The sequence below is a fragment of the Stegastes partitus genome, unplaced genomic scaffold (genome assembly GCF_000690725.1).
Source record: "Stegastes partitus isolate 25-593 unplaced genomic scaffold, Stegastes_partitus-1.0.2 Scaffold1754, whole genome shotgun sequence".
Taxonomy (NCBI): domain Eukaryota; kingdom Metazoa; phylum Chordata; class Actinopteri; family Pomacentridae; genus Stegastes; species Stegastes partitus.
In genome coordinates, this window is record NW_007579485.1 from 96,340 (window position 1) to 119,951 (window position 23,612).

General features: G+C 39.5%; 1 protein-coding gene across 1 annotated transcript in view; it reads left to right on the top strand.

Moving 5' to 3' along the window:
- Positions 1-20,038, top strand: part of ankdd1a (ankyrin repeat and death domain containing 1A) — a 21,670-nt gene extending 1,632 nt beyond the window's left edge. The window contains exons 2-15 of the mRNA XM_008302077.1: positions 1,410-1,513; positions 3,492-3,590; positions 5,004-5,102; positions 5,239-5,343; positions 5,623-5,721; positions 8,970-9,068; positions 12,033-12,131; positions 12,247-12,345; positions 12,751-12,849; positions 13,138-13,236; positions 15,649-15,744; positions 16,902-17,103; positions 17,653-17,784; positions 18,017-20,038. Coding sequence (XP_008300299.1) covers positions 1,410-1,513; positions 3,492-3,590; positions 5,004-5,102; positions 5,239-5,343; positions 5,623-5,721; positions 8,970-9,068; positions 12,033-12,131; positions 12,247-12,345; positions 12,751-12,849; positions 13,138-13,236; positions 15,649-15,744; positions 16,902-17,103; positions 17,653-17,784; positions 18,017-18,078 — 1,493 coding nt within the window. The 3' untranslated portion in view covers positions 18,079-20,038. The remainder of the gene's footprint in view (positions 1-1,409; positions 1,514-3,491; positions 3,591-5,003; positions 5,103-5,238; positions 5,344-5,622; positions 5,722-8,969; positions 9,069-12,032; positions 12,132-12,246; positions 12,346-12,750; positions 12,850-13,137; positions 13,237-15,648; positions 15,745-16,901; positions 17,104-17,652; positions 17,785-18,016) is intronic.
- The last annotated feature ends 3,574 nt before the right edge of the window (positions 20,039-23,612 follow it).

Sequence of the window (23,612 nt, forward strand, 5' to 3'; positions counted from 1 at the left end):
GGGCCAGCTGGGATAGACATTTGTTATTATCTTCAAATATAATTACACTGCGAGCCAGAGTTTGACACCTGTGCGCTACAGAACAGGATAGCAAAAGGAGAGAGGTTTCTATAACCTCTTTCACACTCCATCAGATCACTTCATCATCACTCCATTCTGTTAATCTGATGGTAATTTCAAGTCTGCATCATCAGGAAACGATTTAATTAAAGGGAGACGCTTCTTCCAGCCGATTTAAATCCAAAACTCTGAACATAACCTGTCCCTGACCAGGTTAGCTCCACAGCATCAGTTACCATGGAGATCAAGCCACCTGAAAACTCTGACTTTAGCTCAACATATCTCACGAACCCACTAATCTGGCTTTGTAGTAGAGCCCTCTGGACTCTCTCCACCACTGTTGTGTGCATCTGAATGCAGCTGTAAGGGACATTAACGTGAAAGTGACCACTGTCCTAAAGACTACAATGCTGTCACTTTAACAGATTTAGGAAGCCAGTAAAGTTCTATATCCGATGTCGGAAAGAGGCTTAAGTAGAAACTGGTTACTCAGTGGTCACAAAGCTAAAAATCTACATGATCCTGTCCCTCACTGAAGCAGCTTCTATTCAGCCATTTAGGAAGAGGAGCTGCCTCTTACTCCACCATGTCTGTTTGCTTTTGAGAACTGCATCTGATCACTCTCAAGTGTCTCAGTGGTGAAATGGTCACGTTTTCTGCCATTTTGCAAGATTAACCACAAGAGTCATTGTGCACTCCCAGCATTTGAGAAACACCCAGTGGATCAGTTTTTATTAGCATTATCAATCCGCACAGCTAATGCAGCTAGATGGTATGCCCACAGGTCAAAGCTCAGGAGAACATAGGAAATTTAGAAATGGTGGAAGCTTTAAGACTGAGTTGAAACCAATAAATGTAGACTGACTATGGGTTACTGTGTTTTCATGTTGCCTACGGTGCTGCAGCATAACTCACACCAGCTGGTCTTGTTTTGTTTGCTTCTCATTTATATTATTTGATGAATCGATGAAACTTGATGAGATTGAAAATGGTGAAAATGGTCAATCAGTGTTTCTTAAAGCCTGAGATAACCGTATCTTGCTTTGCCCACAACCCAAAGACATTCAGTTTACTGGTATAGAGAAACCAGAAAATATTCACACCTGAGAAGCTGCAATTTAGAGAATTTTAGCTTTTTTTTCTTTAAAAAAAATTACTAATGCAGAATAATTGATCATTAAAAAAGTGGGCAAATCACTTAATAGTTGACAACTAATTGATGTATTAACTTCTCATGGCAGCTTTACACAGCTGCACTGTGCTGTCTGCATTCATCTACCAGGTGTTTGGTGATTAACTGTAGCACAGACTATAACACTTAAAATCCCTCCTTTTCTAATTGCTGGCAGTGCTGTGGTCCGAAAAGGAGTTACATGATGCTGCCAAGAAGAACGACACGGGGAAAATGCAGGAACTGATCAAGAAGGGTGTGGACGTCAAGGCCAAAAACAAAGTAAGCCTGCTGAAGAGCAAAGAGACACCTTTCTCTAAACAGCTAATGCTTTCAAACACTGTAGGTGTTTTTCACAGCAGGAAGAGCCTGGCAGCAGAGTCTGATAGTTAGGGGTTTTAACTAGACTTTGCTTGTCTTTGCATTCTAAATATCCACCATGTGTCAGTGTTAATTTCAGAGTGTTCTGTAAATAAGCTTATCTGAATGATTTTACAGACCACCTCCTGTGGAAATGTATTTTTTTCATTTATTTTTTTCTATATATACTTTGCTAACACATCCTTACGCTTTTGTTTATATGCTGGAAGACACATTATTAGTGAAATAAGCAGTGAATGCCATGGCTGAACATGTCCACCTTAAAGCCCCATTGATGACAGCCTCAAAAATACAGATTCAGATAGCCAGGGTTTCATACGTAATATGCCTAAGGAATCTGTAAACTTGCAGGACGGGGCTTTCTGTATCAATATTCTTGTATAGAATTTGATTCTGGTTTGAACATGTATAAATTAGTCCAGTATTGTAACCTGCCATGGTGTAGTGTAGCACAGTTTTAGGCATAGGCAGACATAGATAGACACAGACATAGATAAACATAGGTGAGCTGCAGCAAGTAGGAAAGGGTGAGTGAATGGAGAAGCAGGAATTTCATAGATCTGGACATTCAAGAGGAAGTTTTATCTCAGGGATTTTGAGGCAAAAAGGGATTATTTTTGTGGGGGGGAAAAAACCCTTCTAAATGTGTAACTTTGATTTACTTGCTTTAATCAATGACCAGAGAGGAACTTTAAAGCCCAAGAGGCTCATTCCATATCAAATCAACCAGAGGGTCCCAGGTCACCCTCTCAGATTCCTCTGAACAAATTCACAGGTGCTCCTATGCCAAAGTTATGGAGAAATCATATCAGTACCTCATTCATATCCAGATAAGTACAATAACTTGCAAAAGCGTTAACCCCTGTTTTTGTATATGTACACACTTGATATTCAATTTCACTAATTCAAGATTGTAGATCTGTATGTAGATCTTGGCTGGATTTTCTACAGAGGTTTAGTACTTTTGCAAGTCACTGATTGTTTTTTGCAATGCACAACACTTGATGATAACGTGTCAAGGTCAATTGTGAAATTTAAAATTTAAGGCAGTTTCATTAAGAGGTGAATTTAAATGCAAATTGCATTGCATTATGTCTGTGTGAATCTTATATTTTGTGAATTTATATTTAGGCCTAATGAGGGTTTATGTCTACAATGAATCTATTGAGGATTTGTCTCTGACATGATGAGCTGTGTTTGATGCTGATTATACTTTTCGATTCAACACGAAAAGATAGCACAAGATGAACAGTTTCAAAGCTCCTTATGCCATACTCTATGAGTTATTAATGTCAGACGATGGTCTGAGAGGCTAGTTTTCCAAAAAACCCATAAAATTAACAAAAATTTCAAATGACTACAATTAAACTAACTATTACAGATGGAGACCTATTGTTTGGGATTTCTTCATAGGTTTGGTATAGGAGCACCTGTGATTTTTTTTTCAGAGGAATTTGAGAGGGTGATCTGGGAAAATTTTCAGAAATTGCTTGATTTCATACGAAAGGACTCAGCACTAATACTAAAGGGAGGGGCTTAATTCCATGCTACATCTTGTAAAATAGTAATAGGTCTGAGATCTCTAATTATTGAGACAACAAGAAGAATTAGTCAGATAGATCACCAGCAGTAATCTATGTTCTTGTACATGTCCCTCTGCTTGTGTGGTTCACTGAGACAGGCATCATTAATGACAGACCTTAAATGTTATGTTACTGCTATGGTCTGCTGTGAAAAAAGGGTCATTCTGATTGTCCAACTGAGGTGTCCTTAAACAGCTGATGTGGTCTGCAAACATGCTCAGAGAATCAGTAGAATTTCATGGCTAACTGTTTGACAATGTGGGCCTAGTCATGTCTGTCTCCCTGTCTCCGCACAGATAGACCGTAAAGCACTGCACTGGGCCGCAGGAGCTGGGAATGAACAGGCTCTGCATCTCCTGCTGGAGCACGACACTGACGTTGATGAGAGGGACAGTGTATGTACATGTTTGTAGTTAGATCATACTGAAAAATCAACTCTGTTCAGTTATATAACATCCTTTACCAAATATTTGCTCCTTACCATTCCATTCCATTCAGATAATTGCAGAGATACAGCACCAGACAACTCAGAGGGATATTATATCCAGCCATACTTTACATAACATTTTCCAAAATACAATTATTTTACTAATTTCTGAAAGATATGTAAGTAACCTTCTCTTCAACATTTATGCCTAGACAGCTGACTTTTGATCCTCTGTTTAATGCAACAGCCTGTCTGTTTTTTTTGTTGTTTTTTTTGTTTGTTTTTTTCAGCAGATTCCCTTCTGTGCCTGGTATATGTATGATGCATCTTCCATGTGTTTTGCCAATAATTATTCAAAAATTTTCCAATTTACTGATTTAAAAATAATGTTTCTTTCATGTTTTCTTTACATGTTGATTTTATCCCAATATTCACTTCCCTGGAGAAGTTTGTTGATGGTTCTGTCCTGTGTTACTGGCATGGTAGAGTGTCTGTTGACTTCATTTGTCCTCAAATCATATTTTTTACTCATATTCTGGAAACTCTCCCTTTTCTAAAACAAATCTCAATTTTTACCTTTCAAATCAGAAACACTAGGGACAGAGGACATCTTAAAAGCATAGTCAAGGCAATATTAAAATTCAGAAGACTCTTCTTCTCCTGAGCAGGACATACCCACTGCAAGTTGTTGTTATCAACAGCTTGGAAGTACTGACAGGAATGTGATATATCAGGGATTTAATTTACCCAACAAATAATACTGTAGACCAGTTGGTTTTCCCTCATACATACATTTTGACCGTTATGACCATGAATTAGACAATACGTTACATTCTATCCATCCATCCATCCATCCATTATCGATACACCGCTTAATCCTCATTAGGGTCGCGGGGGGGCTGGAGCCTATCCCAGCTGACTTAGGGCAAAGGCAGGGGACACCCTGGACAGGTCACCAATCTATCACAGGACCACACTTAGAGACAGACAACCAAGCACACTCACATTCACACCTTGCAGCCCACGTTACATTCTGTGTGTTGTAAAAATATCTTAAATCTACTGCTCTGCAAAAAGCCTGCTTTGGCGTAACACTGAGTATGTCCAGGAATAAAGTGATGAAAGAAAAATCTAACAAAGTGGTATGAGCCTGTCCAGAGGTACAACAAAAAGATGTTTTCACTGAGTGGGCACAAGAAAACTGAGCTGCTGCCACTGTTGACACATTGAGGCCACCTCACTACAACTGCACTTTTTTAGCCTGAATTAACAGAATGGGACAGAAACCGCCTAGCAGCACTAAGTAGTATATACTATATGTATATGTGCTATCAGCTTCACTGTTATATAACAGTATCTAGTTGTAAATGTTTTTCTACAGTTTGGCATGAATGCTCTGCTTCTGGCATCCTGGTTTGGTCACCTAAAGATCCTGCAGATCCTGGTGTCCTGTGGAGCCAAGCTCAACTCTGAAAACAAAGTAAGAGCTCATTCATTTAATCAGACTATGGGGTTATTGTCTGACTCATACCTCACAGTGTGTGTGTTTGTGTGTGCGTGCGCGTGTGTGTGTGTGTGTGTGTGTGTGTGCGTGTGTGTGTTTGTGTGTGTGTTAGGATGGTCTGAGTATGCTGCACTGTGCTGCTCAGCGAGGCCACATTAGAGTGTTGGAGTTCATCATGGAGGACCTGGAAGGCATCTGTCTGGACAGAGCTGACAAGGTGAGTCTTTGCTTGACACTACTTTAAATTTGCATAATGATTTGTACAAACTGTAAGCTTTGCCAGCATAAAAGAATATGTCCTCATTTTCTTCCCAAGTCCCTATTTTACTGCTGTTTGTCAGAATACCAGCAATATGCCAATAAATGAATGAAAGGACCATGATCCTAATATTGTGTTGTGTGTGAGTGTGAGTGTGTCAGTGTGTGAGTGAGAGAGAACATTCTAAGTGTAGTAGTTTAGCTCTTGTGTGTAACCTACTGACATCTCTCTGACAAGGCAGGGAAGACAGCCCTTCACCTCGCTGCTGAGCATGGACAGCTTGAAGTGGTGACGTTTCTTATTGGAATGGGCTGCACGCATGGTTTGAAGGACAAGGTAGTGACACACACACGCACACACACATACACACACACACACACACACACACACACACACACACACAGAGTTCCATGGCTTTCTTTGTGAGGACATTTACTGACAAAAAGCATTCCTTAGCCCTTAATTCTAACCATCACAACTAAGTGCCTACCCCTAACCCAATACGAACTTCAACCCTGAAACCAAGTCCTTACCCTGACCAGCCCTAAAACCAATAATCTGCATGACAACAAGATATATGAAGTTCAACAGGTAATGATTAATAATTAGATATTACATATTATTATACTACAGTTTGTCTATTTGTCAGACTGTCATGGAGCTCTCCAGAGTTTTCCTTGAATCCATCTTTGCACAAACAAAGCTTAAAGCAGGATTTGTTCTCACTTGAAAGTCCCATGTAAAGTAGCTTGATGAGGTAAAGACATAGTTATGCTGCTTTTTGCAGCTCGTTCAAATGAAATATTTCCACACCACTGACTAGTTGAACACTGAAGCACAAGACACATAATTATGAAATAGCAGTGACTAAATTATGTAACATACAGTGGTGGAAAAAACTTTTTGTACACCCTTAAAATTCTACACAATCACAATATTATTGTGAAATATTTGTGGACAAATCTTTCTTGTGTTTCAAAAGGTGTGGCTGCATTGGACAGAGACAAACGAGTACAAATTATTATTATTTTTGCTTATTGTTTACAAGAAAAACTAGCGAAACTAAATTCTTGACAGTTTCATTATGTCAGTTTTCAACATTGTCAGTATCAAAGTCAACAAATAAAAGAGAATGTGTTAAAAACTGAACAAAAAATAAATAAGCCATCACATCATTCAATTAATATATTAAGTTGTCCTGTCATTAGCACACAGTAGAGCTCTAATCCTGGCTGGCATGTTCCCCACCAGTTTTTCACACTGTTGAGAGGTAATCTTGTCCCATTCTTCTTGAATTACTGCTTTTATCTATACATCACTTAATCCTTACTAGGGTTGCGGGGGGGGCTGGAGTCTATCCCAGCTGACTTATAGGGTGAAGGCAGGGGACACCCTGGACAGGTCACCAGTCTATCACAGGGCTACACTTAGAGACAGACAACCAAGCACACTCACATTCACACCTACGGACAGTTTAGAATCATCAATTAACCTCAACATGTTTTTGGACTGTGTGGGAGGAAGCCGGAGAACCCAGAGAGAACCCACTGTACAGGGAGAACATGCAAACTCCACGCAATATTTCATAAATGCATGGGTTGCCCGAAAACTTTTTTCCACCACTGTATAATTATTCTTTTTTAAAAAGTTATTAAAATTAATGAATTATTATGCAATTTTTATTCAGAGTTTTGTTTTATTCTCCAAATTACGTGTAAAAGTCTGATTTAATTTAGTTTTGGCATTTTCTTTATCTTCAGATTTATGTCATCTAAATGTTTTTTGCTTAAAAAGTGGCTTTTGGAAATATATGATCTCAAATAAGTGATATCTAGGAAAAAGCCTTTTTGATATAATTTCAAATCTTTGAAAAGTGCTATTTTGAAATCAAAAATATCTACGGTGAAGTGAAAATGAACTCATATCAATTAGTTTTATGAAAACTGCAGATGTATGAAAGAGGCTGTGTACTCAGTCCACTGTTGTTTACACTACAACACACGACTGTGCAGCCACGCATGAGGGGATTCAGATCATCAAGTTTGCTGGTGAAACCACAGTCGTGGGACTTATTCGTGGGAACAATGAATCAATGTACAGAGATAAAGTGAAACACCTAGAGGGTGGTGCAAAAAGAACAACCTGCTGCTCAGCGTGGACTAAATGAAGCAGATGATCATCGACTTCCGGAGGTCACGTCCTGAGCATGCTCCCCTCAGCATCAGCAGCTGCACAGCGGAGAGAGTGGAGAACATCAAGTTCCTTGGAATGTAGATCTCGCAGGACCTGAGCTGGAATAAGAACACCACAGCGATCATCAAACGGTCCCAGCAGAGACTGCATTTTCTGAGGAGGCTGAAACAAGCTTCTCTCCCTGCCAGTATCCTCAGGACGTTTTACAGAGGTGAGGTGGAGAGCGTTCTGACAGACTGCATCTCAACATGGTACTCCAGCTGCAGTATGTCAGACAGAAAAGCCCTGGAGAGGATAGTTGGAGGAGATGAGAGGATCATCAGAGTTTTCCTTACCACTGTCCAAGAACTTTTCCAGAGCCGCTGCAGGAGCAGGGCACTGAACATTGTCAGGGACTCCTCACACCCTCTCCATAAACTGTTTGAACTGCTGCCATCAGACAAACATTTCTGGAGCATTAAAGGAAGAACCTCCAGAATGATCAACAGCTTTATTCCGCAAGCTATCAGAATGCTGAACTGCTGATCCAGATATGCAAACACTTCTTTATTTAAATTGCTTTAAGTTATTGGATCCTGAAGAAACACTCTCTCACCTTGCCTGTACTACTGTGTATGTACAGCAAACATGACAATAAACTTGATTTGATGATTTGAGTCCTTGACCAAACACATTTAAAAAAAAAAAGAAGCAAAAAGCAAAAGAGTGTAAACAGGGGCTGCAGGGTAGTGCAGTTGTTAGCACTGTTGCCTTGCAGCAAGAAGGTCGCCAGTTTGCATCCCGGTGAGGACACCTGGGCTATTTCTGCGTGGAGTTTGCATGTTCTCCCCGTGCAGCGTGGGTTCTCTCTGGGTTCTCCGGCTTCCTCCTACACAGTCCAAAAACATGTTGAGGTTAATTGGTGATTCTAAATTGTCCATAGGTGTGAATGTGAGTGTGCTTGGTTGTCTGTCTCTAAGTGTAGCCCTGTGATAGACTGGTGACCTGTCCAGGGTGTCCCCTGCCTTCGCCCTAAGTCAGCTGGGATAGACTCCAGCCCCCCCGCAACCCTAGTGAGGATTAAGCGGTGTATAGATGATGGATGGATGGATGGATGGAGTGTAAACAGTGACACTTACTCCTGCTTTGAAAAAAATACTGTAAAAATAGCAGTTACTGTATATATTAGTAACAGCATTAACTTTAATGAGCACACTTGGTGTCTACTAGCTGATCTTACAGGGCTGTCAGGGCGTATTTATTTGATTTTAGAATTAATGAAAGGTCAATCAACACACTATCGAGGTTTAAACAATAAAACAAGTGGAACTACTGATTTGTTGGTGGATGTACTGTACGTAAAGAAAGCTGTTTCAAATGTTTATTATGTGTTGTTGATGTCTGGATGACAGGAAGAGAACACAGCTGTGCATCTAGCAGCAAAGCGAGGGCACACAGAGGTCCTGCAAAAGATCGTGGAGACTGGAGTAGATGTGGATGAGAGGAATACAGTGAGTATCTGGACTCTTCTTGATTTTACAGAAGTTGTTCTTTTGAAACATCAAATAGTAAACATACATCTGTTTTTGCTCGTGTGAAGAAATGAATTTTGGGTCCACAATATACAATGGATTCAGAAAGTATTTAGTCCCCTTCACTTCTTTTTTTTTTTTTTTTAATACTTAATGATATTCTGAATTTAATTTTAAATTGATACGATTTTCCCCATCAATCTGCTCTCAATAATGTGTAATGACAAATTAAGTGAGTAAATTTTCTTCTTTCTTCTTGGTCAAGTCTCTACAGGCTCTACACAACTGTTTCAAAGGCAATTTATAAGATGAGATATGATAAAATAAGCTTTATGAATCCTGAAGGAAATGCTTGTGCCAGATATTGCTCAGAAAAAACAAAATAAGTAGAAGTATAGAAGTAGAAAAATCGAAAAGCATTAAGATATTAGTACGTTACAATACCAAAATAAAATAAGTACGCTAAAATGAGGCTAGAATTGAACAGTAAACAGTAATGCTGGCAGTTATACTGAGGTAGTAAGTAGTATCACACATGATAATACAATCTTGTACCTGAAAAACTAGATGACAATGAAAATGAAATGTTGTCAATTATGTTGACAATGTTGTACAAGAAACTGAAATATTGCACATGTAATTAAAGTGTTGCAAATTAAAATGAGATCTTTCACATGATAATGAAATATTACACATGAAACTGAAATATTTCACCTGAGAAATAAAAATGTAAAATATTGCACATGAAATGAAATGCTACACATGATACGGAAACTGATATTGCAAAAAATATTGAGAAGTAATATTGCAAATGATATAGATATTGTTGTTTAGATTTATGTGTCCAATGTTTTAGCTGCCATTCCTGCAGCGAAGAGGGAGGAATACAGTTTGACGGCCACTGGTAGAATTATCTAATGTGGTGTTCTGTGCTGCGCCTCAGTGGTCTCAGTCTACAGCTGAAGCTGATCTGATGTGACAACAGTGTGGTGTGCAGGGGACAAGATGTGTTGTTCATAATACTGAGTAGTTTCCTCAGCATCCTCCTTTCTGACACCTCCACCAAATACCTCAGCTCCACTCCCAGGACATATCCAGCTTTCCTGATCAGCTTGTTGGGTCTGTTAGCATCAGCTGCCTTCACCCTGCTGCCCCAGCACACTACAGTGTAGAAGATGACCCTAGCCACCACTGAGGGATGAAACGTCTGCAGCATGGTTCTGCAGACATTAGAAGATCTCAGTCTCCTAAGTAAAAACAGGCAGCTTTGACCTTTCTTATACAGAGCCTTCGTGTTTTTAGTCCAGTCCGGCTTATTGTCTATGTGGACACCGAGATACTTGTAATCTTCAACAGTAACCACCTTGATGGTGATTGGGTTCTAAATGGTCATGTCCACCACACTCCTGTACGCAGCCTCCTGTCCTGCTGATACAGCCCACTATGGCAAAGTTGTCCAAAAACGTTTGCAGTTGGCAGAACTGTGAGGAGTATCTGAAGTCAGATGTGTAAAGAGTGAAGCAGAAGGGAGACAGGACTGTGCACTGAAGTGCACTCGTGCTGCTCACTGTTGTGTCTGACATGGCGCTCTGCAGCCTCACAAACTGTATCCAACCTGTGAGGTAGTTGGCGATTTAGGCCAATAGTGGAACATCCACCAGCAGCTTATTCCTGAGCAGGGTAGGTCATAGGGTGTTAAAAATACTGGAACAGTCAAAGAGCATGACTCTTAGTGTTGCCTACCTCTTCCAGGAACATATAACACCTGTAAAGTGGAAAGATAATGACATCTTCCATTCCAATGTGAGGCTGGTATTCAAACTGCAGGGGGTCCAGAGATGGCTCATCTATTCATCGTCAGTGCTTCATCACCAGCCTCCCAAGTGACTTCATGATATGTGTGGTCAAAGTAAAGTAGAAATTTAAAAAAATAACGTGGTTGCATAAACATGTACATCCTTTACATGTACATTTATAACTGGGGATGTGGCTGTGTTCAGAATTAACCATTCCCAACTATTTATTAAGGCAAATAGAAGTCAGCACACACCTGCCATCATTTGAAATGCCTTTGATTAACCCCAAATAAAGGTCAGCTGTTCGAGTAGGCATTTCCTGACATTTTCTTAGTTGCATCTTAGAGCAAAAGCCATGGTCTGCAGAGAGCTTCCAAAGCATCAGAGGGATCTCATTGTTAAGTTAAGGCTTTGTTAATATCATTAGTAACAACTGTGGTGATTTACCTTTAACCTGCTGTTAGATATGCTCGGCTGAAAGAGCCGCACTACACCTGAAGGAAAAATTGGAGTTTACAATTTCGGCAAAAACCGTATGACAAATCACTACCAAAAGTCATAACACACCATTCCCAATCCAGTTACACATTTTTATATAGAATTTGTATAGGTTTTTTTTTCAAAATGCAGGAGTTACACAGTGAAAATCACTCAAGAAGAAACTATAAAATGAATAATATGAAGTGTGCTTTGATGCTTCTGCATTGGCACTTCTTCTTCTTCTTCTTAATAATAATAATAATAATAATGATAAAAACAAAAATAAAAGCTGTTAATTACACCAGGGAAGCCAAATGTGTTTTCTCTCCAACCAGCAATCCAAAACTGAAAGATGTTTCGTTTACCATCAAAGCTAGATAAGCTCTGTAAGTACTCTGCACTATAATAAATAAGTAAACCATTTAACCTCAGGTGTGGTGACTACTATTTCACCCACTGGCACTCTAGTGGGTGGAATACAGAGTGCAGAAATTCTGATCTTTAAAAAAAAAATTATTAATGTGCTCAAAAGGTTTTCTGCATTTCTGGTTCACAATGTTCAAACTAACCGTGGATTGTGGCTGTTGGTTGAACAGAATAACCAGTTCAGACTGACTTTAAACTCTGGTGACCTTTGATGAACTTAAATATACCTGCTGTGTTTCAGGATGGTCTCACAGCATTGCACCTGGCAGCTGATGGAGGTCACTATGAGTGTGTCAAACTGCTGCTGGAGTCCGGCTGTAACGTCAATGCACAAACTAATGTAAGTCTGTTCATTTAAAATGGTAACCGTCTCCAATGAGCACAAGAGATTACAAAGTTGTTGTTTTTTTTTTGTTTTTTTTAATCTTTTGACCCTTGTTTTCTTCTGTATTCAGAGGAATATGAATGCTCTTCATTACGTGGCCCAGCATGGCTTTGATAGAGAGGCCAGCTTGCTGCTGGAGGCAGGAATCAACATAGATGCTGTAGACAATGTAAGTAATGTTAACTCCAACAATTCTAAAAAGGACCTTTTCAGTCTGACGTCTGTGGTGGATGTTGTGATGTCAGGCCACATGACCTTCTTAAAAATCTTCCTAAATATGTTTAAAAATGTCAACAGCAGATTGTACAGCAGTAACTTTAAATGAACATATTTTTCTTTGTATGTAAAGGTGAAACATGACCTACTTATGAGGCTAACATTCTCCCAGATGTGAAACTGTTTCATCAGTTTAATGTTGACTTTTTTAGCATTCTACCCATATGCAAGTCGTGAACAAGATCAGCAAAAGTATGCACTCTATACATCTGCTGTATACAATCTGTACAGCAGAACATTTGATGTGTTATTCTGCTATCCATCCAAAACAAAATATCTTTCTTTGTGTTTGGAATAGCAACACATCACACCGCTCCACCTAGCTGTGTTCAACAATCACACAGATGTTGTACGGCTGCTTATAGACGCAGACTGTGACCTGGATGTCACTGACAGTGTGAGTACTTTACATATGTAAATAATATACAGGTCTGTGCACACACACATTCCCATGCTCTAATGCATAACAAACATACACACACATACACACACACACACACACACACACACACACACACACACACACACACACAACTGCACTCTTCCACAATGTACACTGCACTTTAGTTTAAGCTCTGTATGTAACAAATAAAAACTCTTGGATCTTGAAATAAATAAGTTTACAATGCTGTGATCATGGCTGACTGACGTGCAGTAATATTGTTTTCTGTCCTTTGGCTCACAGAGGCAGCAGACTGCACTGCACATAGCAGCAGAGCATGGCTGGCAGGACCTGGCTGAGATGATTCTGATCTCTGGTGTTAATCTCAATCTGACTGACAAGGTACTGGCTAACTTGACTTTCACCGAAGACATTATTTTTGACATTTCCTATGAAAATATTTGTCATTTGAGCATTTGACTTGTCCAAACGGACAGGTCTAATCGATTCAAAAATATGCTAAGTACTCTGAATAGTAATATACAGTTGTTATTACATTTCCATCACCCAATTCTTTGACAAGATGAGTAGCTTTGAAGCAATCAGAGAGCCCAATTAAAAAAGATCACTGGAGCTGGCAAAGTCTGTTGCAAAAGAGTTTATTGTGTCCTATCAAGACAGCAACACAAACACCCCGAGCTGCTACAGGGAGTGAATCTGAGCTTCTGATGCATCTACTTTTGTAGAGAAGAGTCTGTGCCTTTTTCTTTCACCAACTTTTCAGATCCTTTCTCATCCCTGTGTAATGTTTTTGTACTCATATATGTCAGAGTTTTCCCCAAACTTCAATTACATATGATAATTTCTTCAGCATATTCCGTTGGACATAGAAGTCACTTTTACATGTCTCAGGGGACATCTCCACACAATTTTAGCAAACACTTGGGAGGCTTCAAATACCTACCAGAGATATGGCCTAAGGTTTGACTTTAATTTCACTCTACATAGCAGGTGCAGATGCTGACACTCAAAAACCTTCCAGTAGTGACCAACATCTGGCCCCCCTGCCAGGTCTTATGCTACAGTTTCATTCTACAGTTATGGGAAAAATGATTAGACCACCCTTGTTTTCTTCAATTTCTTGTTCATTTTAATGCCTGGTGCAACTAAAGGTACATTTTTTGACAAATATAATAACATCAAAAATAGCTTGTAAGAGTTTAATTTAAGGTCTGATATGTAGACATTTTCTATGGTTTTCTTGATAATAACCAAAAGCACTTAAGTTCTTACATCAATAGCTATGGCATTGTACTGCCATAAACAGTGCTTTTAGGCATTCTATGTTTTCTTTTCTCTGTTTTAGTCGCATGATGCACACAGGAGTTACTACTTGATTGCATAACCATTGTTTCTGATGACTGCAGCCATGTGTCTTGGCATGCTCTCCACCAGCTTTTGACACTGTTCTGCTGTCACAGCAGTGTGACTTCAGACCATCTTCAAGAAGTCAGTTTTGAACTGTCCTTGCCGAACAAGTCACGTTTCTTGACAGTGCCCACTCATTTTTAAGGTCCCTGGAGGTCTGACGACGATTCCAGACACAGGAACAGATGAGTACATGGTCATCTCATGGGGTAGAAAGGTGTTTCCTGCCACGACCAGCTAGTAATTTGGTAGTACCATGTTCAACTTGTTTTTTCTTGGTGTAATGAACGGCTGTCTTGGAGATCTTCAGTTTTTTCGCTATCTGTTTCTCACTTATGCCAATTTCCAGCATTGCCAAGATGGCTGCCTTTGTGTCTTCACATAATTCTTTTGTTTTAGGCATTATGTGAGAGCTGACAACTTCTGAGTTGTGCTGCGGCTTCAATGTAGGCAGGAAACTGTGGTGTTATCCAGAGCATTACATGTGTGTTACCACTAGAGGACAGATCATGCATAGATGTTGTCCGAGTACTGCATGGGCAGAAGCACTACTGCGAGTGAGAAGAACGAAATGTATTGCAGCCAGTTAGTAAAGAGGCTCCGTGATTACTCAGGACAACAGTCTTTATTTGTAAAAGAACCCAACAAAACAGAAACCACTCTAGTGCAGTGCTGCTTATGACATGAAATGGCCTCTTATATACCCTGGGAATACAATTAAGCTTAAGCATGTCAAATAGGACATAAAGTTTTATGTAATCAGCTGCATTTTTGTCATGTTCATTGTATTCTTCAGGTAATATATCTTTAGTGGTATCAGGCATTAAAATGAACAAGAAATTGAAGAAAACAAGGGTGGTCTAATATTTTTTTCCATCACTGTATTTCTTTACTCTACATATTGATCCTCATGTATTTCTGTTATGCTGCATCACTTTTAGCCCAGCTTGAATATGAATATGACAATTTAAAATAAATGCTTTCTTACATATATCAACCACCAAAAGTCCAAATAATAGCCAGGAACCAATACAAATGATTCCAGTGTGTGATATAGTTAATGCCACCACTATAAGTACAGTAAAAGACAGGGAAATCAAGTCCCAGTTTATCCACAGTTCACCTTTTCTTCAGTAGAGTTATTCACTTTTTTGTGACACCACATCTGTCACTCTGGACACATGTCATCAGTCTTGTGTAGGAGAATCGAGGATGTGTAGTGGATTGAATAAATGTGCATTTTTGTAAAGCATTTTATGGCATGTACATGTCTTGTCTTCTTTATTTTAATTTGACCTTAATTTTACATTATAATATCATGTAATATGACTGTTGGAACTGTGTTTGTAACAGAGAAATGTTGTGCTGACTAAATAATGTATACAGCAGGGGAAAACATGTCTGGAAGTGGCAGCAAGAGGAAACCATGTCATCCTGGTTGACATGATCATCAAAGCTGACCGTTTTTATCAATGGGAGAAGGTACGTTTGTTGACGTTCTGTGTGGACATGCAGAAGTTTGCCTGGAATAAAGTTATTTGTTAGAATAGCACAAAATACCAAATAGGTTCTCTTCCAAGAACATACACAAAGTATACATCAGAAGTGAGTGAACCCCTGTAGAATATCACTTAAAAGTTAAATGATTAAAAAATCATATCACCTTGTAGTAATTACATTATTTCTAACTTGAACAGGAGGGCATTTGTCCTTATTATAATAAAACACTAATATGTAAAATTTATTATATTACTCATTAGCAGAGTAGAGGAGGAGTAGAGTATAGAAGAGTACATGTACCTGGGTGTTCACCTCAACTGGTCTTGATTTCCCCAATAATGTTTTTGACTACAACAACAGAAATGTGGGTACATTATCCTCCATGCCATACCTGTACATATGTACATTTATCATGTTGTGTACATATCCAGATGTAAACTCACCACGCCATATACTACCATCTACCACCTTGACTGTAAAAGCACACTGACTGTGGTGACATTTTAGGGGGACAGCCATTACGGCTCTGATTAGTGGCACTGTGGCTTATTTTGTCCCTCCTTATTACTGCTGCAGGTGTGTTTTTGATTGTTCATAAGAGGAAATACTTGTAAACTTCGAAATAATGTAATTATTGAGAGCTGAAACAATTTTGAATAATTTGACATTTAGGTGATATTTGGGTGCATACTGTACATGTAACATTTATTGTTATGTCAAGGGGTTGTTGCTTTTGATGTGTGATTAATGACTTAGTCATTTTCACTGGTGGCTTGCAAAGACACGTTGACCAATTTTTCATCATAAATATCTCAAGAAACCTATTCTAGGTTCCACATTTAATAGTGAATGGTGTGCAGTACAAAACAAACAGAGCTAAGCAAGATGTCAGCAGCTCCTTCATGTCCTCAATTATGCAAAGAGACAGACGACATTTCCACAGAAAATCTGAGACACATTCTCCTTGATACTAAACAACATACCAGCTAAGTAGCTTGACATTTTTTTCGCACACCTGCGAAAAAAATTAATTTTTTTAAAAAGTTTTTTTTCCTCTTTACTGCACTTGGTATGAATTCTCTTAAATTTGTGAACAGCATTGTACTGTATTTGTGCATTATTTTTGAAAACTTACATAGGACAACATGGGCAATGAGAGGGAATCCTGCGTGGTTCGACCTCTGAGCTTCAAACAGGACCACCAGCCAGAGACACAGCACTTACGCTCTGTTCTTTGGAGCCTGGCTACCAAGCACCTCTGCCGCGGAGAGTGGAAGATTCTGGCTCAACACTGGGACTTCACTGATGCACATATACGAGCTATAGAACAACAATGGACAGGTGAGCAGTGCTTACCTCTTGAAACACATCTCTGTTTACCTGATTTTATGATAGTTTGGTTCAAACAGTAAGCTTCCTGCTGTAGCCAATCATGTGCTGGAGGCTTTAAGAGCAGTGATCTACATGTTATTAAAAAGGTCATTTAGTTTGGTCACTCAATATATTTCCCCACCTTACAGTTAATTTTTTCAATATGGAGCCAGTTCACAGGGCATTTTAGACAGTACGGTCAAGCTCTTACAGTATTATAATGATTCCCTTTGAACAACGTGTGTTGACTGATTCTCTTCATGAGCTGCCTGAGCCGGGCAGTTGGTTGACCAGCAACACTCTCATGCAAAACTGCTTGCGAAAGATAGAAACGAATGAACCTTTAAGGTCAGAGAGGCTGTTTTCGTTGCTTCCAGTCTTTATGCAAGGCTAAACTAGGCTGATCCATGCAGGGGAGAAGGATGGGCAAAGAAATAGGTGCATTTTCAAAAACCTTAAATATTGCTTTTAATATGATTTAGGCCATACCCAGTCCAATTCTAATGACTTTGTTTGTAGGTATGAAAAGCTTCAAAGAGCATGGTCACCGCATGCTGCTAATATGGCTTCATGGAGTGGTGGTGGCCGGGGAAAACCCAATCAAAAGCCTCTATGAGGGCCTGGTGGAAATCTCACGGTCGGACTTGGCAGGTGAGCACATCAAACGGTGGGGTAACTGTCCCTCACTGCTACGACTCATTGACCAGTTTGACATTTGGGCTATTGGCTGTATAGTTTAGTCCTGCTCCACACAGAGACCAAGAATGTGTTTGTGCTGTTTTTCTGCTTGTCCTCTCCTCTGTGTCTGTAAGGTGTTGGCTGTGAAAAGAAAGTGTCTGGAATGTGATGATGACAATATCTTCTTTACTTGTTAATCATCTAGAGTGCATTCGGCAGAAGGCAAATGCAGAGACCAGCTCTCCCAAAATGTGCTCTACAATGTGACCGACTCTGTGAGTGACTATAATGAACACCTAACAAATCCACCTTTAAGTTTATAAAACTCCATTTAGTAGGCAATACCCAGAACTGAGCCTGTAAAAAAAGCTCTGTGTGGTCAATGACATGACCTGCTTTCATGCTCACACGGTGAATATACTGTGTACTTGTGGTAAGTCAGAAAATGGTAAGCAAATACTGGAAGTGAACCTGTTAACTACCAGGAGGTAGTGCACACGAAGAGTTTGTTGTGGACGCATATAAGCCAGCTATTTAAACGTAATATGTAGAATTGTATGCCAATGCAAAATTCAGTAAAGCTAAATGTTTTTTTTAATTGATAAGAATATTCCCTAGTGTATGTTACTTGGATCCTGATCCACATAAAACTTTACATTTGTTTATCAAAAATATGTCTGTAGCAGACTTGACAAACTTGGCCAAAGCATTTTATTTACACACTACAACCCAAAGTACATGTGCAACAAAATGGGGGGAAAAAACAAACAAACATGGCTCAATTAAATAAAATTTAGCTCAAATTAGCATTGTGGCATCATCACATGCACACTTGGACATCTGTCCAACTCATGTGAAGCTGACTACTCAACACAGTATTACCCTTTCAAAGCGGAAGGATTGTGGCAAGATGTTCTGACTTCACTGTGACACTTATATGAGTGTGATATGTTATTAATAAAATAAGAACTGTCTTGTTTCAATTTATTTAGTATTTACCACTAAGGGGTTCCATGACGCATGCATGCAGATCTGTGGAAACTGTCTTTGTTTAGTTTTTTCCAATGTTCTATGTTGACGCTGTCTGTTGTATTTTACCTCTTTTTGTGAATCAGCTTGCAATGTCTGCTGTACAATGGTGCTATTTATAAAATCTTGACTCATTCACTGTTGCTTAGCAGGGAGAGTGCAATACTGCAGCTCTCACAGACACTAAATACTTTCTAGATAAGTATGATTGAGTCCAATAACTACAGAAGCACATGGACATATAGAGATAAACCTACCAGCATCTTAACTGTTGCTCTTGATCTTGATAAAAGCATTGATGTCAGGTTTTATACTCTTCTCCCTGTCTTTGGGAGGGGGCAAGACATCAAGTCTGCATTTCTGTATTTGTGGCCTTAAGAAAAATGCCACTTTTATTTGAATTATGTTGCTGCAGAGATTATATAAATGTATGTGTTTCCTTCGGCTGTGGCTCAGGTAGTACAGCGGGTTGTCCACTAATCACAAGGTCAGTGGTTCAATCCCTCGCCCCTCCACATGTCACATGGTATCTCTGTTGCCAATGGTGTGTAAATGCGCGAATGAGGAAAACATTCTAAAGAACTTTGAGCACCATTAATGTAGAAAAGTGCGATATAAGTGCAGACCATTTCTCTTTCTTTCGGCTGGTGTAAATAAGGTTAATAATGTATAATAATTGCTATTTTTCCATTAGGTGAATACATTGTATCTCTTCCTAAGTACTTTCACAAAGTAATGATGCCGTTTTTGTAATGGACTATGACACATTTAATGGATTTATAGTACTGTATTGTTGTCCGTCAAAGCACTGCTAAATTGTAACATGGATGCACTTGTTTAAACTATCTTTTTACAAAATCCAAGCTATCAAGACCAAGGTGAATATTTTGTTTACTTTTTTTGTTAAACATGATTCCAAATCATATGTGAAAGTAAAAATAGAAGTTGTGTTTGCATGACCTGAAGAAATATATGAAGAAAGTCACATGAAGCCACTCATTAAAGCCTGGCTAGTCCTTGAACTCCTTGTGTCCAAAGCAAACATTGTAAAGATTTTTTTTCAAAATCAATGCAATAACTTGATTTATCTGCACTAATACTGATTGCTTTTGTATAGGTAATGTACACATATACCTCCAATGCAGCTATGTATTCGACATGTTTATAAGATAAATAAAAACTCCACTTAGAAAACAGATGTCAATGTTGCCGTTTTCTCCTGAAAATCTGGATTTTGAGCTCCATATTTTAACATCGAGCACACAAAACTGCAGACAAATGATTAAAAACAAGGATGTTGATGGTATTCCAGACTTCAGTTGCATACAATCCAAATGTAACCACTAGAACCACCACCAAACATGTAAGGTAAGAAAAGAATAGAACATTAGCATAAAACTGACTTTGTGATTCATTTCCTCACCACTACTATTCTTAATTCTATTTTTAAATGTTGCTTTGCACAGTTATTATCTATATTCTTGTAAGAGAACTTATATCTGGCTATGGAGATGTAAACAGGATAAGAGTGACTCTAAGATGAGCATTTCCACTGCAACTTCACAACCAGTTTTATATATACTAAATGTTTTTGTCTGTATTGCAATAGGCAGCACAGGGAGATGGTCAGATGTCAGGGGAGAGACCAGGCTGCAGCACTGACAGGCAGGGAGAAGCTCCAGAGTCAGACAGAGATACAGCAGAGGAAGCATCTTCTGTGGCCACTTTAAAACCACATCAGCCAGATCCTAAGACCATTGTGGTTCAGAGATTGTCTGACAAAACTCTATGATTTCAGAGTCAATGGTATCAGGACTTCCCTTGGCTTCATTTTATCCCAGGTGTTGAAGGAGCGTTGTGCTTTTACTGTCGCAAAGCATTTGAAAAGAAAACATCACAGCTTGCAAAATACACAGAGAATACATTCATTTCCACTGGTTTTAAAAACTGGAAGAAGGGTTGTGAAAGGTTTGCATTACGTGCTCTATCAGAATGTCACAAAATAGCCTTAATGCAAATATATGAGAATAGATCAGTGGATGTGCAACTGTCTAATGTAAAGGCATCACAGCAAGAGGAGGCACAAACCTGTCTGTTAAAAATAATCAGTGCTGTGCAATTATAGATATTATTTGACTACTGTATTAAGCAGCAAGCATAGGTTATGCCATTTTTCTTAATTAGTCTTGCACATCTGTCAAAGTTAATAGAATAAATGATAAAACATCTTAATGTTGATATGTTTATTGTTGTGTGACTTTCACTTCTCACTTCTTGCCAATAAATTATTTAATCTGGCTGCTACCTTGTCACTTCCATTTAATGCTGATGCTGATCATTTTAAACAGGAATGGTCTTTTACAGAACTTCTGGTGTTCAGTGTTTTCATCTGGCACTTGATTATCTGGCCATGCACCGTGTAGATGCCCCGGGTCATTCTATGTCAACTCAACCAGAGTTGGCAGCTTTAGATTTTAGATTTTGACTTTGATAGTACATCATTTATGATTGTTATTGTTTTTTTTAAAAATAAAGTTGGTTCTTTGGTGCTGTGCTGTTTGTGGTTATGTGGTTCTTTACCTGCTAAGGAGAGGTGCAATTGAATGTGAAAGGATGATAAATCACTCAATAGACCTCTGAACAATTTGTCCCCCCCACTTTTAAAATGACGGCTATGCCACTGGTCACACTCAAATATGCGCTGGCAACAGGAGGCAGCCTCACATCTACACATGTACAGATATGACATGATGAGTAAACATATGAATATTCACACATATGACTGGAGGAATTTACATATGCACAGGTATGGTAAGGAGAATAATGTACCAACATTTCTGTTACTGCAGTCAAAAACATTACTGGGGGAACAGACCAGTGTTAAACGTGATGGTCGTACACATGAAGAACTGTAAGAAAACAGGGTTATATTGTGTCCATTGGTCAGGAAGAGTTGTAGCTGTAGAGAATTTTTAAAAATGTGTTAAGATATGATATGGCACCGGAGGGGCTAAGATAACAACAACAACAACAACAACAATAGACCAGATTCATGTAGCACTTTTCTAGACACTCAAAGTCACTTTACACTGTCAATTATTCATTCACACGCGTTCGTTCCGGTGGTGGTAGCTTCATACGCATTCACGCCAGGCAAGGTGGGTGAAGTGTCTTGCCCAAGTACACAACAACCGTGGTTACAGGGCGGAATTGAACCGCCGACCTTCCGATCATTGACCTGCAGACTGACTTGTAGATAGGTTTATTTGCAAAAAAATAAATAAATAAAATTGATTTCAGAAATGAAGACAATCATTAGCTGCAGATGCATGTTGTACATTGCAGCACTGTTTTATCTATTTGCAGTGTGTGCATCATATTGTAAAACACTTGTGTAAATATTTGCTGAGACTTGCATATTTAGTTGCTTTGTCCTGAATCACAGACAGCCAACACTTGCCCAGTGGATCGGGTTAGTTTTGCTTTCATTTATCAGAGACCGAGCCCTGGAGGGGACGTACAGAAGGAGGTTTGCTGAAAGAAGCTTTCTACCAAGTATTTACAAATATACAGCGTGTGTAAACAGTGCTTGTGTCTGAAGTGTTTGTGTACTGCAGATCAAAGTGAGTCCACGGAAACAGGACAATGATGATGATGATGATGATGATGATGAAGAGGAAGAGACCCTTGCTGTTTTCTGTGAGGAATGTGAACGCAGCGACCGGAAACCTCAGATGCTGGTGTGCATGTGCTGTGATTCAGGGTATGAGTTTACAGTGCAGCAAATGTTGAATGTCGTGGTTGGTGTTGTCTGAGCAGATGTTTTCCCTCTGAAGCTCTTTCATTGTCTGTACGTACCATGTTCCGTACGTGTTATAGCTGCTGGTCGCTGGTCATGTGTCCAAGTTGAAGGTATTTCATCCCACAACTGTGGTTGAACTTTGCAGATATCACATGGACTGTTTGACACCAACATTTAACAGAGGCCCTGAAGGTGTCTGGACTTGTCCTGAGTGTGTGCTCATACCTCATTATACAGGTGAGGCTGTGCATAATCAAAATAACAATAACAATAATAATAGTAATATCCATCCATCCATCCATCCATTATCTATACACCGCTTAGTCCTCACTAGAATCGTGGGGAGGCTGGAGTCTATCCCAACTGACTCAGGGTGAAGGCAGGGGACACCCTGGACAGGTCACCAGTCTATCACAGGGCTACACTTAGAGACAGACAACCAAGCACACTCACATTCACACCTACGGACAATTTAGAATCACCAATTAACCTCAACATGTTTTTGAACTGTGTGGGAGAAGCCGGAGAACCCAGAGAGAACCCACGCTGCACGGGGATGCACAGGGAGAACATGCAAACTCCATGCAGGGGGATCCCGGTGCCCCCACCGGGACGTGAATCAGCAACCATCTTGCTGCGAGGCACCAACTGCGCCACCTTGCAGCCCACAATAGTAACAATAATAATAATAGCTATAACTAGAGCGGCATTGGTCGGGTCCTCGCTTCTTGCGGGAGTGCGACTGAGACAGTCGGTGTGTATATGTATGTAACTTTACTTGTACTGCCATAAAACGTGAATTTTGAGCATATGCAGCCTATTTACACTTCACTTCGTGTTTCCAGCAGGTGGCGCTGTGGCTGAGGGTTGTTTCCAGTTTCCAGGGACAACGATGGCTCTGGTGTTGTCATTGCATTGTTCAGGAGGTAAATGTGAATCATGGCAACATCACTGGGTGTAATTTGAGTGT